This window comes from Aulonocara stuartgranti (assembly GCF_965226115.1).
Source record: "Aulonocara stuartgranti genome assembly, chromosome: 4".
Lineage (NCBI taxonomy): Eukaryota > Metazoa > Chordata > Actinopteri > Cichliformes > Cichlidae > Aulonocara > Aulonocara stuartgranti.
The window spans coordinates 6,152,982-6,170,320 of NC_138942.1; the positions used below are offsets into that span (position 1 = coordinate 6,152,982).

Consider the following 17,339-nt stretch of genomic DNA (forward strand, 5'->3'; position numbering starts at 1 on the left):
GGTTTCCAGGGATGGGATGTAGTGATGTGTATCAGAGTTGTTATGCAACCAAAGACTGGGATGACAGGCAATGAGATCAGGGCACCGCCCTGATGCCAAGCACAACACACGAGGCCTTGTACAAAGGATTAAATAAATCTTTATTTGTAATGACAAAAAAAAATTAAACATTCCAATTGTGTCACAATAAACATTTATTCAAACAGTATAAAACATTTTATAAACTCTGCTAAATCAATAAAATATTAGTAACCTGAGTAGTAAATGCATGTAAATTGAGTTTACATTGTCACTATTAATACTTGCATATTGATAATATTTAATGTGAAATGCATATCTAAAATTAGTACATGCCACAGAAATGGATAGAACAACAATGTAATAATTATGTCGTCTTCACCATTTGCCCCATCTAGAACTAGTTCATTAACAAATGTAGTTAACGGTTCTGATGGAATCAGTGGTCAACATTTTATAATGAAGCTTATTTTAACTTTGAATTAAGGCATTCTGTGGATGTTGGCAGAACTGAAAACACCAACACAAGACCAAGAACAATACTGCTTTATCGGTACTGCATAGTTTTTAAAGCTTGAATGTCGAAATGAATGCCGTTTCAAAAATGTTATGAAAGCACCTTTTAATCTACTACGACGAGAATTATTGAGACATCTTTTATAAAACTATGTTTATATGCTCTGTATAAAAGCTCTGATACACTGTCCCTACTGTAAGGCACAGTACTGCTTGTTTCTCTACAACATTAATAGACAACAGGCATTATTTACGTATTGCGATCCCGTCTGTCTACATAGCAGCTTCTAATAAATGTTGCTGTGGTTGAGCTCAGATCAACAGTCTTTGGAGTTTTCTGAAGGAAATGTGCTAATCCATTTCTTTGTGCGGGCCAGACATTCATCCCAGCTGTACAAGGGGCGGTAATCGAAATGACGCTCAGCTTTGTCGGTGCGCACTGTGAAGGTGGTGCTAACAACGGCCAAGGTGTAACTGTTCAGCAGCGGCGTGTAGTTGTATATGGGTTTTAGTAACCAGTGCATCAAATCATTAAACATGGCCAGAAACCATAACACCATTGTGGGTATCCGTGCCTTTCGAAAGTTAAACTCTGAGAACAACACCATGTTGAAATCTTCGTAGCTTTTGTAGGGTGAGTCATCGTAGCAGTAGAACGCTTCTCCTCCAACTTTCTCTGGGCGCTCTCTCAAAGCTTGGGCTGCAAGGAGATGCATCCAGGCAACATTGCCTAGGTAGACAAGTGGATAAGTAACGGATTTAATTATGGTGATGGTAAAGAGTGCAAATACTTAAAATACATCAATTGTAGATACTACTTTAGTCATTTAATCTGCATCCAAGTGACATCCTTTCTATCCAGTTGTGGCTGATACTGCATGCCTTACATGCATGCATTTGTAAAATGTATTAATATCATAAATGCAATCATATTCTGTTAGGAGATCAGAGGATTTGTGGTGTGAATTGGATGCATGTATACATGTTCACCGATAATGACCATCTGGTATTGAATTTATTATAAACCTATTAAAAGTTGTTTAAGAGCATCAGGGTTTCTTATCATATTATCATCTGAAATTCTAATGTTATGAATTGCGTTAGGTGTAAAACCGTAAACTTCCTGCGAAGTGCAGAGGAAGTGCTTCTACATGCTACATCTGCTTTAAAAATGACGGCGCCTTTAACCAAGTTTTCAGTGCCACATAGGAAACATCACAGAAGTGGTAATTTTACCTGCATAAACTCGACCGTGTTCAACATGATCTGGGATGCCTCCAACAATCAAGCCTCCCCTTTGAACACCCTGCTTATAGAAGTCCTTTATTAGCTGGTGCCCCTCGCCATAGATCCCCGTTGGCCTCAGTGAGCATGTGTATAAGTGCTTACCACCCTTAACCTGGACAGGAAATAAAAACAACTTTTAGTTTCCAGGCCGGAGGCAGATAAAATAAAAGAAGATTTAGATATAATTGTAAACAGCAAAAATTACACCATTGTACCACCGCATAGCCACAAGGGAAATTCTCACATTCTGTGGCAAAGTTGCACAAGAAACCACCCCCCCCACACACACACTATGACTTTGTTTTTTTAAAGGCTCCAGTCCAGCTCAGCAAGAGACTAAAAAACAAAAACATCTGCATATCTCGAGCCTCTGCATGGAACTGCCCAGTCAGAGTTTATCCAGGTTAAGCCTTTTTAGAAACTAATCCTTTTACTGGTTTCACTGCATTATCATAGTTCAGTTCAAATGTACATTTACTAAATCTGCTTCATTGTGATGTAGTTCAAACAGTATACCACTTTTCTTTACACAAAGTAAACATACCATTAATTTGTGAAATATATCTTACCTTGGTGCCATTAGCATCAAGCACAATTTTCTCTGCCTCTGACTTGCTCTTGGGGTAGGCCATGCTGTGTTTCACTGTATAAGGTGTGTCTTCATTGCCCCTACAAAGAAAGAAGTTAAACATTCAGAGAAGTGCTCAGGAGAAGATAATCACCTAGTATTTTCTTGACCTTGCTGTGTGTGTTAGGAATGTGCTTATGACGTACTAAACAGAAGTGTTGAAATGAACCTTGGCAAAGAAGAACAAACCTGATATCCATGTTTATTTGCAAGTTTTTCAAAGTTTGTTCTTATCTTTTTTCCAAATCTACTGTCTAAATAGAACAAATATTTGTAACAAGAGAAGGAAAAGGTTCATTCTTATAGGATAACGTCAGAACTACAACAGCTTCCAAGGTGCCTGTGTACGTGCAAAGAGTGCACACCATCTGGAAGGCAGACAGCACGTCCAGCACGTTTGCTGGGCGTGATTTTCCTCATGTGACAAGGGCATTATGTGGAATTCTTTAAATCCATTTGTTACTTTAAATCCATTTTTGATATTGATAGTAATATGCTGCGACTTTAATTCTACTAGGAAATACCAGAAAGCCAATCTGTCTCAGTGGCTGGAGATGGGCTGACGTAGAAAGATCTCAGTAGATAAGAGGGCATCCACTTGGAATGATTATATCAATATTTATCTTTTGAATCTTCATCTAACAATCTGAGAACATATTGTACTGTGAAAAAGCTTTGCACGTGTTCTACGTCACACATCAACAAGAAGGTGCCTGATTGGTCCCAGATCCTTCTGTAGCATCAAACATCCCAAAGAATCATCAAAAGAGACAAAAAGAACAAGGAGTCCAGCCTCAGATGCTGGCCTCTGTAAAGCCCTAATCTCAAGATCATGGAGCCAGTCTGAGATTAGCAGGCAGCACTCAGAATTTTACTGGTACAGGTTGGAGGGTAAAGGGTGCACATGCTAAATATGTGGTCAGAGTTTCTGCAGCGCAAACTCTTTTGTTTTTAACCCTTGGTAGTGGTTGGCCAGAATAGATTAACCGTAAACCTTCAGGAACTGGGTGGAATTTCCAACCAGACACTTAAATATTGAAGAATGCCCACTTGTGCACCGTCACCTTAACCTTAGTGCATACAAGCATTGCACACCAGGGTTTTTCATTTCGGTCATGGGTGACAATGGGAAAAACCCTACCTTGAAATGCTTTCAGCCAAAGCACAAAAACTGTTCCCTCTAACCGACATATGCCAGTAAATGGTCTGTCTGGGTCTCCTATTCCTATACTCAAACAATATGACGGTGAACTATACACCTGGATCTGACTCACGCCTTTAGGAGTGAACTTTCCATTTGTCATCAGTCTTGATTCAAGAGTCATTTCTATTTTGGTTTCTGCTCATTCTTACCCAAAATATTCCATAGCTACACAGGTATGGACATGCCACTCAAATGATGTCACTGAAAATGATGAATACACAGAAAAACCCGGAGACAGCCCATATTTAGAAATCACATTGTGTTGCCTTTTCCTCTCATGACAGGCAAAAAACCTGGCAAATGTACATTACATAACATTTTTTATTTGTTATTAAATAATTCAGAACTATTCCTCTGGTATCAACCAACCTTGAGTGACATAACTGTCAATAGCATGCCAATGCAAATGATGGTTGCAAAACAGTTTGAACTTTAAGCTCCAGATTTAAAAGCTGTTTAACTGCAGCAACATTACATAACAAGTGCGTGACATAAGTCTGGAAAATATTAAAGCACTGGCAAAAGAAAGCTCAGACAGTAGCTCCCATTTAATGTCTTTTAATCAGAATAAACTACCTTGATCACTTGGTTGAATAACACACAGAAAATACTAAATACTGCATTTGTCATTGACGTTTGACTCCACCCCATCATATCTTGCGCTGCACAAGTCATGTGTTAAATGATGGTGCTTTTAAGATAAGAGTGGTTACAAGGCAGCAACTACAGAAAATGAACTAGATGAGCTAAAGCACTTCTTCAAATGGGTTTAGATGTCTACTATGTTGGCTCAGTCAGCATAAAAAAATAAGAATAATTAAAAAAACCAACAACAACATTTTAAACAACTAACAATGTTATAGTTTTTGAATTTCACCTCTTAAAGTGATCTCCATTGATGTTGGGACCGACCACTTCCATGCTGCTGGTATAGAGGAGGCACTCTATGCCGCACTCCACACAGGCTTTGATGACATTCTTTGTTCCTAAGAGGAAAAGAAAACATCGTTTTTAGCAAGTCTGCTCACTTTTGTGTTGATAGAGCAGACTGTAGCTCAAAGGACACTGTGACACAGAAATAGTTTATTCCATCAGTGCAGATTTGAAGAAAGCTGCTATTTTTTATTTTTTTAATGGATTGCTTCAAATTACTATATGAAACATCTCCGTGTGAATAATTTAAACGGGACCCATGCGTGTTCTGTTTGTATGAGAGGATGCCACGAATATTTCTGGCTTCCACTATTGAGGCTATTGTTTACGTATCTGAAAGTTAAAAACAAAAATCTACGGAGTAAACACTTGACAAGCTGCATAGTTAACATTTGTTAAAGTGCTGATGAGAAAAAGAAGTGCTGATGTGTTTAATTTGCCATCTGAGCAAAACAAAACAAAAAAGAAACCCACAGAGTTCACAAATACCATGCACAGCTGCACAGACAACCATACCACTCCCTGTAAAGTGACAGACTTATCAGCACCAATGTGGTAGTAGATTATCAGGAACGTATGCCATATTTCACTAGAACAGAGCGAGAGGTTTCACGCGCTACAGAAAAACTGAAAAAGCCAGACCAAAAACACCTCTACAAAATCTAACAGTAAATTTGCTGAATATGTGTTGTGATACTCTATTCTTGGCAAAAGTGATGAACTGAAATTACCAGCACTGTCAAACCTACAGCTTTGCTGCTAGCACAGTTAAAACTAATCTCACTTTAAAGGCAAAAATACATAGAACAGGACACAGATAAGACAGAGGAACAGACCATAATTTAAGATTCAATTTAGGTAAACCAGTTCCACAGTCTTCTATGCATAGTGGCTCACTGGCATGATTTCTAGGACACCTAATTAAATACAGGAAACACTAATTAAATTTGTTTGATCTGTGCTTTTCCTGATGCAGTAATGTTTACCCTCTGCAAGCTCTGCTGTCTAGCTTTTGTGCCAACATGTGGTCTGAAAGGAGGTTAAACATTGCAGCTACAGCCTAAAATACACAGGCTATAAGTGTTTACAATATACTGCTGTTAGACTAGCATTTTAAATCTATACCAGTTATGAGAAGAAGAGAGATTTTAACCAGACACTAGAGGAGGAGGAACTAACAAGAATGTGTTGAAGAAAACCCCTTGACGCCAGCACAGGGGAAATATTAAAATTCTTGAAATATTTTTCAGGTCCGTGAGGCCAAATGGGACAGACAGATGCAACTACTGGATCTTATCAGATTTTTACAGAAGAAAAACTTTAACTGTAGTGGTTTGTTCATATACACTCTAGCAATCCAAATAATTAACATCCATATGGAAAAAAGCTGACCTCTGCACGAGATCTTTGGGAGCCTACAGACAAAACTGCCTTTAATCTGCAGTGATTGTTTTTGGGGTACAGATATTAAAAGCAAAGCCTCACCAGCAACATTTGCATCCCTTCTTTATTACTGTGATCAGTGTCTTCAATCTGGTTTTAGATTCAGATCAATGAAATGTTTTTGTTTTCCTTCATCGCAGCACATCTGGCATGCTGCTGTCAATAAAATTCTTTAGTCACTTGAAAGTCAGCGCCAGAGACATTTCAGGAACTCGGGGAAAATAGGCTGCAGCATTTCCTGGCTGACAATTGTAGTCAACAAGTCCACTGAAAACAAATACCTCTTAAGTATAAAGAAGGCTGAATAACTTATTCCTCTTCGTCACAGAGCTCCACTGTTTTCCACACACCATTTGATTTAAGGTTCAGTTAGCTGAATATTTTTTGAGTTTGTCTAACATGATGCCAACCTACTGTTTTAAATGTCCAAATAGCAAAAATATTATAGAGATTAATGATAGCAAAAGCTTCAGTGTTTGAGCCAAATTTATCTCTTGAGAGCCATTTTGCTACATAAAACAGTAGAAGGAATGTTTAGACAGATTTTAAAGAATACAACCTGCCCACCTTCAAAAACCCCTAGAAACAATAGTAAAATAAACCCAGTAAATTCCACAGACCCGAAGAAACGATACTTTTGGGAAGCATTTAAAATAGTTTTCCAGTCAAGAGTAAACTCATTGGTTAACTGTTATTTTGGACTGCTTTTGGCAATCCAATACATTTATGAGTCACTAACTTTTCCAGGTTTGAACAAGGTGTTTTTATTTAACTGAGACACTTGACACACAAATCTGGAGTCTGTCTCTGATGCTCTCATGTGCAAATAGAGCTCTACAGTGACATATGATCAGTTAAACCTTGACCTAAATGTATAATTCAACCGACTCTATTTAGTCATAGTTTCAGTCAGTGAATAGTGACACTACTCTCATCATGTTCCAAAAAAGTAGAGGGGAAGAAAATGGGTTTCCCCAGCAGTTCGCTTCTCGTCTGCACAAAGGAAACCCATCTCCAATAACAACTTCAGCATCATGTAACACTTAAACTCACCGCTAAATTCCACACTAACAGCATCAGCCAATTAGAGTTGAAGTTTAAGAGAATCTGAGACCTCTGGTGTTTAAACAAAGTATCCTTTCATAAAGACGAAACAACACTTTGAACACACAAAATGACCCTTGACTGAAACAAGAGGAAACCACACCTCAGACCAGAAATGTGAATATGTGAACTATAACTATTTTTCCATTTTTTGGTTGAAGGGAAACGTTCAGCCTTGGAAGTCATCCAAAGTAAATGTAGCCAAGGTTCTCCTCTAAATATCTTTCTGTGGTAAAATGTTTTTCAAGTTTAACTGTTGATTGATGTTTCCACCCCACCCCTTTTCCTTGTTATCACTTTGATCTTTCCAAGCCTCACCTGTTACGTTGACAGAGTAGATGAGGGGCTCTGGGACTTTGTACCAAACATCAACCAAGCTGGCTGTGTGGATGACAACATCGGTTCCACGGGAGGCCTCCAACACAGATTCATAATCCGTGATATCTCCTTGAATGACAACCACTCTTGTCCGCTCTGGGTAAAAAACATGAAAACACAAAGTTAAAAACAAACAAATAAACCTGAAAATAATGTCCATATTCTCCCGAGAATTCCACAAGGATGTTACAAATACACTGAGGAACAAACAGTTTGTTTACCAAGCAACTTCAAAACAACCTCATTCTTTTCCCAGCCTGCCCTGATTTCATAATAGCAGTGTTATTTCCAGGTGTGATTTGCATCTTTCCGAATCATCAAGGCAAGTCCAATTTTATCCAAAGTGATAATGTCTTATTTTTAAATTCCACAGAAGTTTAAAACAATATAAGAGATCAGTCTCCACTGTTGCGCTGACATGGCAAAAATATTATGAAGGCCTTGAACCTATAAATTATCTACCATTTGTCCTTGAAACGCTGATAGCTCTGCACCTGGACTTTCACACAGAGATTCTGCTGAAATTCAAACTCTGTTTTATGGGTTTTGATTCTTAGATGGATCACTAGTCTTTTTGTTGGGGCATTAGTCACAGCTTTGAGGGTCTTGTCTTGCTTAACTTCTGTATTTTACAGTAAGCAGACCAGCAATCAAGGAAATTGTGGTATCGCAAGAAATAAGTGGTTATATAAATATGAGTATACATAATAGTTATTATTCATAGATACCTACATCCTAAGTTCCTGTTAATCTTCTGAAAGAAACAGAATGAATGTGTTGTTACAATGGTAATGCCAGGAGAGGCAGTATTAGTTCTGTGTTACATTAATGTGTAAGGAAGTGGAAGAAGAGTGTGTCCTGTAGGAGGCAGTAGAAAATGGATGCTCATGTTCTGTACATGCCCTGAAAGTAAGGTTCAGTAAACCAGTGCAACGATACCCCGGTGTAAGGCTCAGTTATTGTATTTTTATTTTTTGAAGATGCAACATCTTTTTGGCGACGAGGACGTTTAGGGGGAAGGAGTTTGGGCGATCGGACTGAAAGAAAAGAGAAGAAAATAAAGTGATGGAGTCGGCTACAGGTTTGGCTAGCTTTTCAAAGAATGCAAAAGTTTTCGGCTGGAAATAGAAGGCAGTGACCTCGAAGCGGAAATGGCTACAATAGGTACGCTAGTAGCGTTCGATCCAAAGAATCAGACTTGGGATGAGTACACGGAAATACTCGAGCAGTTTTTCGCAGCTAACGGGATCGACGATGCAGAGAAACAAAGAGCGATATTAATAAGTGTCGTCGGAGCAGCGACGTACAGCTTGATGCGAAACCTTCTCAGCCCGGCCAAGCCCAAAGACAAAACCTTCCAAGAGCTGGTGCTTCTGATGAAAAATCACTTCGATCCGAAGCCCAGTGAAATTGTGCAAAGGTATAAGTTCGACTCTCGCTCCCGCAAGCCGAATGAAACCGTCATGGAATATGTAGCGGAGCTGCGTCGCCTGGCACAGGATTGTAACTATGGCAACACGTTACAACAGATGTTGAGAGATAGGATCGTCTGCGGAATTAAGGATGACCGAATTCAGAGACGTCTCTTGTCAGAAATAGATCTCACTTTTGACAAGGCTCTGTCAATTGCAGTAGCCATGGAGACTGCAAATAAAAATGCACAGGATCTGCAGACCTCAGGGGCGTCAGCAAAATGTTTCAGTCTCGCTAGAGGACAACAGGAGAGTCGTACCTTTAAAGCAGAAAATAAAGAGTGTTATCGTTGCAAAGGAACCAAGCACACAGCAGCAGACTGTAAGTACAAACAAGAAAAATGTCATGCTTGTGGTAAAATGGGACACATAGCTAGAGCTTGTAAAAGCAAGACTAAACTGAACCAGAAAAAGTATGGATCGACATATGTAAAGAAAGAAAAAAAGCAGAGTTCACACTACAGTACTCACAATGTGGGCGAGAAAGCAGATAACAACAAAACTGATAGCTCTGAAGATGACTCTTTTATGTTGAACTGTGTCAAGTGCAGTCAAGGGCACAAAAGAAAACTGTTCAAGTTAGGGCGTGGCAGTGCGGTACACTTAAGAAGAGTAGACCCCTACACTGTGGATATGCAAATTGATGGAAAAAAGGTGAACTTTGAAATAGACACTGGATGTTGCCTAACAGTCATGAACGAAGCAACATTCAGAGAAACAGGGAAAGACAGCAAGCCCCCCAGCCTGCAGCCCATCAAAATCAAGCTCGAAACTTATACAGGGGATCCTGTTAAGGTGATTGGTGCAACACGAGTCAGCGTCAAATACAAGCAGCAGAAAAAACATCTGCCCCTGGTGGTGGTCGAAGGCGACGGCCCCAGCTTGCTAGGTCGAGCTTGGCTCGAGGAAATTAAATTGGACTGGGGTGAAGTGAAAAACAGTCCTAACAACAGAAAGCTGCACCAAGTCAAAACAACAGAGAAAACACTTCAGCAAGTGTTAAGTAAACATGAAAATGTGTTCAAAGAGGAGTTGGGCACCCTGAAAGGAATGAAAGCTGCTATTCATGTGAAAAGTGATGCCACCCCACGCTTCTTCCGTCCGCGTTCTGTCCCCTTTGCTATGCGAGCAAAAGTCGACGAGGAAATAGACCGACTGTTGAAAGAAGGCATCATCTCGCCAGTGAAATATGCTGAATGGGCGGCACCAGTAGTGCCACTCCTGAAGCCCACAGGGACAATAAGACTGTGTGGGGATTACAAGCTTACTGTAAATACCGTGGCTTCACTGGAGCAGTACCCCATACCCAGAATGGAGGACTTGTTTGCCACACTGTCCGGGGGTAAGCAGTTCTCAAAATTAGACATGAGCCACGCTTACCAGCAAATCCTCTTGGATGACGAATCGAAAAAGTACGTGACAGTAAACACATCGCGGGGGCTGTTCACGTATAACAGATTGCCTTTTGGAGTGGCCTCTGCTCCAGCAATATTCCAGAGGACCATGGAAAGTCTTTTGAAGGGGATACCTCATGTAGCAGTGTATTTAGATGACATCTTAGTGACTGGAGTGGATGAAGTAAGCCATCTACAGAACCTGGATGAGGTGTTGACCCGGTTGGAGGAAGCTGGGTTGAGGTTAAAGAGGTGCAAGTGTGCCTTCATGCAAGAGAAAGTGGAGTACTTGGGGCACATAGTGGACGCCCAGGGGCTCCACCCAGTGGAAAAGAAAGTTAAAGCAATCATGGACGCACCTACCCCCACAAATGTCACTGAACTGAAAGCATACTTAGGTTTGCTAAATTACTACAACAAATTCCTTCCAAACCTGGCAACCCGGTTGGCACCCTTACATGAACTTTTGAGACACGAGGTACGGTGGACATGGCAAAAGAGACAAGAGGAAGCATTCCAGAAATCTAAGAACCTGTTGAACTCAGCAGAGGTGTTAGTTCATTATTCTGCTGACCGTGAGTTGGTTCTCTCATGTGATGCATCCCCATATGGCGTAGGCGCCGTATTGTCACATAAGATGGAGGATGGAAGCGAGAGACCTTTGGGGTTCATGTCACGCACACTCTCTCCTGCTGAGAAAAAGTATTCTCAGCTTGACAAAGAAGGTCTAGCTGTGATATTTGGCATCAAGAAATTTCACAAATACTTGTATGGCCGAGTTTTCACGATTTACACAGATCATAAACCCCTAATCTCACTGTTCAATGAAAAGAAGCCTATACCTCAGATGGGCTCACCAAGAGTACAAAGATGGGCCGTGACATTGAGTGCTTACGAGTACAACATCAGGTACAAGCCAGGAAAACATCATGAAAACGCGGATGCGCTCAGCCGGTTGCCGGTACCAGACTCAGCACCTGAGCGAGAGATGGCTGAGCAGGTTTTGATGATGGATGTACTGGATGACACATTAGTGGACACTGCACAGATCAAACGATGGACAGCTAAGGATGTCTTGTTGTCGCAAGTTCACGAGTACACCTTAAAAGCCTGGCCAACTGAGACCGACACCTGTTTAAAGCCGTATCGACAGAGAAAGCTGGAACTGAGTGTGAGGGATGGTTGCGTGCTCTGGGGAGCCCGAGTAATTATTCCCACCAAAGGCCGAGACAAAATATTGAAACTCCTGCACCAGACTCATACAGGCATGTCGAAGATGAAAGGCTTGGCAAGGTCGTATGTATGGTGGCCAGGGATGGATGAGAACATTGAAAGAGAAGTGCAGGCATGTGAGGAGTGTCAGAAACACTCCAAGTCACCACCTACTGCACCATTACACCCTTGGGAGTGGCCGGAGTCACCATGGTCCAGAATCCATGTGGACTATGCAGGGCCTTTCCTCGGGGAGATGTTTCTAATCATTGTGGATGCTCATTCCAAGTGGATGGACATTTACCCTGTGAAATCCTCTACATCACAGGTAACTATAGAGAAACTGCGCCAGAGTTTCAGTGTGTTTGGACTACCTAAAATGTTAGTTTCAGACAACGGAACATGCTTCACAAGTGCTGAATTTGAGTCATTCATGAAGCAGAATGGAATTGACCATGTAAGATCAGCACCTTTCCACCCTTCTTCAAATGGGCTGGCTGAGAGGGCGGTCCAGACCTTTAAGGAGGGGATGAAGAAAGTCAAAGGTGATACCTTGCAAACCAGACTGTCCCGATTTCTGTTCAGTTATCGCATCACACCGCATGCCACTACTGGTTTATCACCTGCAGAGTTGATGATGTCACGGAGACTCAGATCAGTTTTGGACTTGCTCATGCCTGATGTGAAAACAAAAGTGCAGCACAAACAATCGAAACAGAAAGAAAATCATGACACCAAGAAAAGACTGAGAAGTTTCACACCAGGAGACAAGGTCTTCATCAGAAACTACTCCTATGGCCCGAAGTGGATTCCCGCAGTCATTGTGAGAGCATCGGGTCCAGTGTCTTACATTGTTACCATTGGATCAGGTCAAACTGTGAAGCGGCATGTGGATCAGGTGAGAGCAAGAGTGGCTGACACTGTTCCCAGTACACCAGACAGGGAGGTGGAGCCATTGCTTGACAAAGAATCAGTGCCTGAGTGCTGCTGGCCATCAGAGTTGGACACATCGCCACAACCTCCGGCAATGGAGTTGCCTTATGCTCCGGAGACTCCAGCTCCCGGAGACTCCTCAGGGACACCCGTGTTGCGACGTTCCCAGAGAGAGAGACGTCCACCAGAGACTTTAAAGGACTTTGTTAGGTAGTGTGAGATCTTCCAGAAATAGAGCAACAATGCGCTCTGATCTCACAGGAAGGACGTACCTTCCTAGTTAGAAAAAAAAAAGAGAAACATGGAAACCTATGTACAGTTGTATGGTTGTATGGTTACCTTAATTACATGTTGATTGTTTGTTAAGCATTCTTTAGATAAACAGTTATTTTGTAAGTCAAGGGAGTTGTTGACTTAAGGGGGGAGGAGATGTGGTATCGCAAGAAATAAGTGGTTATATAAATATGAGTATACATAATAGTTATTATTCATAGATACCTACATCCTAAGTTCCTGTTAATCTTCTGAAAGAAACAGAATGAATGTGTTGTTACAATGGTAATGCCAGGAGAGGCAGTATTAGTTCTGTGTTACATTAACGTGTAAGGAAGTGGAAGAAGAGTGTGTCCTGTAGGAGGCAGTAGAAAATGGATGCTCATGTTCTGTACATGCCCTGAAAGTAAGGTTCAGTAAACCAGTGCAACGATACCCCGGTGTAAGGCTCAGTTATTGTATTTTTATTTTTTGAAGATGCAACAGAAATAAAACATATCTTGGCTTCCAAGTGATTTCAGTAATGTTTCCCAGGAAGCAGGGAACAAAAACAAACACATCATGTGAACCACCTTTGGTCACGACTTCTGGTTCTATGTAAACCAACAGGTTAGCATTCAAATTATTCAGAAGGTGCTGAAAGTCACGGCAGGTGCAACAACAAGACACGACAGGTAAATTAGGGTGCGCTCAAAACACAGCTTTCTTTACGTTGCCAAGGTGATTAAAAGCATATCTGAGACACAAACATCAGGGTATGCCATTTTTTTCCTTATAAGTAATGCTGTACCTGCTCGAGGTATTTCATTCAAACAGACTCTAATTAAGATGACATAAAGCTGGCACGCTAAAGGTTTGAGTTACGATTCTTATCAGGAATGCGGTGGCGAAGTGATGAAGACAGTTTTGTTTTCTCTGGAGTATTACCATGAAAAGGAAAATGCTGCCGAATAAAACAAACAGCTCGAGTGATTTACGACAATATATCTGCGCGTATGTCTGTTTGCCGGTGAAAGATTTAACGTTAAATCGGTATATTAGCTAACGAAGTTCCGCATTATAAACAGAAACAGCATTGCATGACATAAGTCACGAACAGTCAAGAAGCGCTACTGCTCGTCTTACCTGTGCTGAGATCATTCAAGGTCGGATCTACGCGTTTGTCAAACACCCGTATCTCCTCTAGACTGTCCTCCTTTTCCAGGAGAATTCTCAGTAAATGCTGGCCGAGAAACCCACAGGCACCGGTGAGCAGATACACAAGACCCCGCTGGTGTTCCGACATCGTGTTACGCTAATGAACTCTGTGCTCTGCAGCGGCGAGCTGGAGCTTTTGCCTATACTCGCCCCGCCCTTCCCGCCCACAGAGATGATGACACTAGGGTTGCCAACTCGCTGAAAAATAAATAAGGGACACCTCGTGGCCAGGGCCGGGCGACCCAGTTGTCTTCACCCTTCCCAGTGTGGTGAATTTTCTAGCTCTTTTTTTGTGTGTGAAATTATTTTTTTAACCATTTGACTTGAATTTGATTTAAGTAGATGTGTATTCTTTGTGATATGAACACATGTGAAACAAATGATCATTTAGCCATTTATTTTTAGCTCAAAATGACAACATTAACACAATAAAACAGGTCTCCTTCTTAAACAGAAGCCTGTCATGCTTAACTTTTGAGAATATAAGTAAATCTTTCTTTAAAAGAACTCTGTCCTGCTTAACTTAAAATAATAGAAAACAATAGAAAGAAAAACATTCTTGTAACAGTGCACATTTAGTGCATTTAGTACAATTGGCTTAATGCTAATCAGCTGCTCCTGTTTGTAAACCCCATGATTACGCATCTTAACTCATCATCATTATTCATCTATGTATTACTTTTATGTATTAGTCATCTATTTGTTGTAATCATCTATCCTTACAGTTGTTTATTACACAAAATAAATTATATTATCACACTTCTGGCCACATAGCACTGATATTCACTGCACATGCCCATATTAACTTTTTCCAGCCAGGTGTTTTCCTTTTCCCATTTTTCCCTTTCTCTGAACAAACATTGCTGCTCTAATGCTGGGCTTACACTGTGCGGTTTTAGGCCCATTTTGAGCCGATTTTTGAGTGGTCGGACCGATTTTGGCCTTCATCGTGCCTCGTGTAGTATACGTGGGGTAACGAGAAGTGATTAACACCTCACGACCAGCTCCCGATCATCAATCGCTCGTGAGGGTCTCACCACAGCCGCTCACACTGCTCGCGCGCAAACACGTAAACTTTGGTGTAAAAGATGGAGCAGCACGGCTGTGCAGCGTGTGATCTGGACACAAGCGATGGAGGCACACAACCGTGAAAATAGTTGGATTTACATTGCTGCTCAGTCACAGCTGCCCGATCAATGTTTTTCATTAGCAATTTAGCAAAGTTGATGGTGGTGGTGTGCGTGTCTGTGTGAGTGAGTGAAAGACGGAGAGAGAGAGCGCGACAGATTTTCTGTTATAACCTTCATTTTATGGAGGCACAGTGTGAGCACTCAGGTCGCATCAGAGCATCGGGCGGTATAGTGTGAGACCCTGCATCGTGACCTACCAACTTCTAACCCCTGCGAGTCAATCGTGCAGTTTGAGCAGGAGCTGAATAACGTGACTGAAAAAATCGCACAGTGTTTGCCCAGCTTTAGGTGTACTGTCGTCCGAGACTTGCACCGCAGTGTCGGCGTTTGTTTCCCTGTTGGCCATGCTTCTTGTTGTGGTCATCTGTTGTCTTCCGGTATTTTCTCCGTAAGCGACCTTTCCTTGACCAATGAGATGAGCGGTAATCTGAATTGTCATACTCGTAAGTGTGCTGGCAGCTCATTGGTCACAAAGCAGGAGAGGGGCTGGGAATTATGTTTTCAAACAAAGCGTTAATTCCATTAAAAGTTATAGACTACTTTTGATTCTCACTGTATTACGGGACAAAGTGCGTCCCTTATTAGCTCAATACGGGACGTGTACTTTTGTTTCGAAATACGGGACGATTCCGTTTTTTAAGGGACGGTTGGCAACCCTAGATGACACTGATGCTAACAGACTCAATAAACTGATCCGCAAGGCCAGCATTATTTTAGGGATGAAGCTGGACTCTCTTAATTTGGTGTTGGAGAGGCGAATGTTGTCCAAGATAAAGACAATGTTGGATAATTCCTCCCACCCACTCCATGACATGCTGGCTAGCCACAGGAGCATGTTCAGTGAGAGACTGACATCAAAAAGCACCACTGCACGACACAGGAAATCATTCCTTTATTTATCAGTAAGTGAATTATTTGTATGTATATATTGTGCTACTTCTTGTACTTCTTGTATTGTCTGTTTTTGTTACTGTTTATACTGGCACACTCTAACCAACATAATTTCCCCTAGGGATCAATAAAGTATTCTGATTCTGATTTACCCCTTTTTGTGTTTTTGTGGGTTGATCAGCCACTATTTTAAGTTTCCCCTTTGTCTCGCTAGGTAGGTCAGTTTGTTTGAGTTATAAGTATTGTTTGTCAACTTTGAGTAGAGTTCTGTTACTTTGACCCAAGATTTCGATTTTTTTGTGTAATGTAACCAACTTTGTTTTGAGGGGAGCTACGGGGGCCTCATCTTGCTTCCTTTACTTTCCTTCTGTCATGAATATATTGTCATAGTAAAGTGGATCAGGAGACCTGTGAATGTAAAAGTAATGCCTTACACAAAATGGTCCATGTTTTTCTGCTGATGTTTTTAATATGTTTGCCTCTTGAACACACTCACCTACTTTTCACTGTGAGGAACAGTGGATCAGAAGAAAGTTGGCCTTATAGGGAGAGCACTAAAAAGATGGGAGTTGGAAATGCATATAGGGGCACATGTTAGCCAGCTGTAGCCTCGTCAACTCAGGTCACCATCTGTTCTCATCAGATTTCACTGCTTCCTCTTACAGTCTATGACAGTTGCAGATGCATTCATTTCCGGCACACAACTTCCTGCTCAACCAACATGCCTTTAAAGTGGCATAAGAGAGCGATCAACTAGAAGTCAGACTCTCACGCTTGTTTCCAATCTGAACATCCATATCCAGCAGGACACTGACTTGGTAAAGAAAAACACAAGATTTTCATTTATTTAAAAAATATTTTTTCAACATGTTGCTTTAAATAAACATGGAGACAGTTCCATATTTTTGTTTATAAAATAAATATAAGAATTATGCTACATTTTGCTTCTATTTCACTATATTTTGGAAACAAATATTAGTTTATATTATACAATATTGCAAACCATAGGTTTATTTTAGTCATTGCCATTTTTTGCTGGTTGGCAACCATTAGTGAGGGTAATTTGGGTCAACAACAACAAGGCATTTATGCTGCATTATGACAGAAACGGGTCCTTCTTGTGTTCACCATGCTTCATTAAATGTTACAAAGGATCTCCACTGGACAGCGGACTACACTTTGGAAAATCTTCTGCTCTGTAATTGTTTTAGCATGTTGCATTGCTTGATTACATCTACCTTTAAGTGCACAACTGCTTCTCAAGTT

At 41.0% G+C, this 17,339-nt stretch overlaps 1 protein-coding gene across 1 annotated transcript; it reads right to left on the bottom strand.

The window, feature by feature from the left end:
• Nucleotides 1-123: 123 nt before the first annotated feature.
• On the bottom strand, nt 124-14,147 carry hsd3b7 (hydroxy-delta-5-steroid dehydrogenase, 3 beta- and steroid delta-isomerase). Its single transcript, XM_082531715.1, has 6 exons — nt 13,921-14,147; nt 7,452-7,607; nt 4,531-4,639; nt 2,391-2,490; nt 1,771-1,933; nt 124-1,264 (listed from the first exon to the last, which is right to left on the bottom strand). The coding sequence occupies exons 1-6, from the start codon at nt 14,078-14,080 to the stop codon at nt 852-854; spliced, it is 1,101 nt and encodes a 366-aa protein (XP_082387841.1). The 5' UTR covers nt 14,081-14,147; the 3' UTR covers nt 124-851.
• Nucleotides 14,148-17,339: the final 3,192 nt, after the last annotated feature.

What these genes read in the sequence shown, in the direction of transcription:
- hsd3b7 (XM_082531715.1), bottom strand. Translation starts at nt 14,080, where the DNA reads ATGTCGGAACACCAGCGGGGTCTTGTGTATCTGCTCACCGGTGCCTGT. An exon ending in AATGGAGATCACTTTAAGAG is followed by an intron (nt 2,491 to 4,530) that starts GTGAAATTCAAA and finishes CTTTCTTTGTAG; the next exon opens with GGGCAATGAAGACACACCTT. An exon ending in ACACGGTCGAGTTTATGCAG is followed by an intron (nt 1,265 to 1,770) that starts GTAAAATTACCA and finishes TTGTCTACCTAG; the next exon opens with GCAATGTTGCCTGGATGCAT.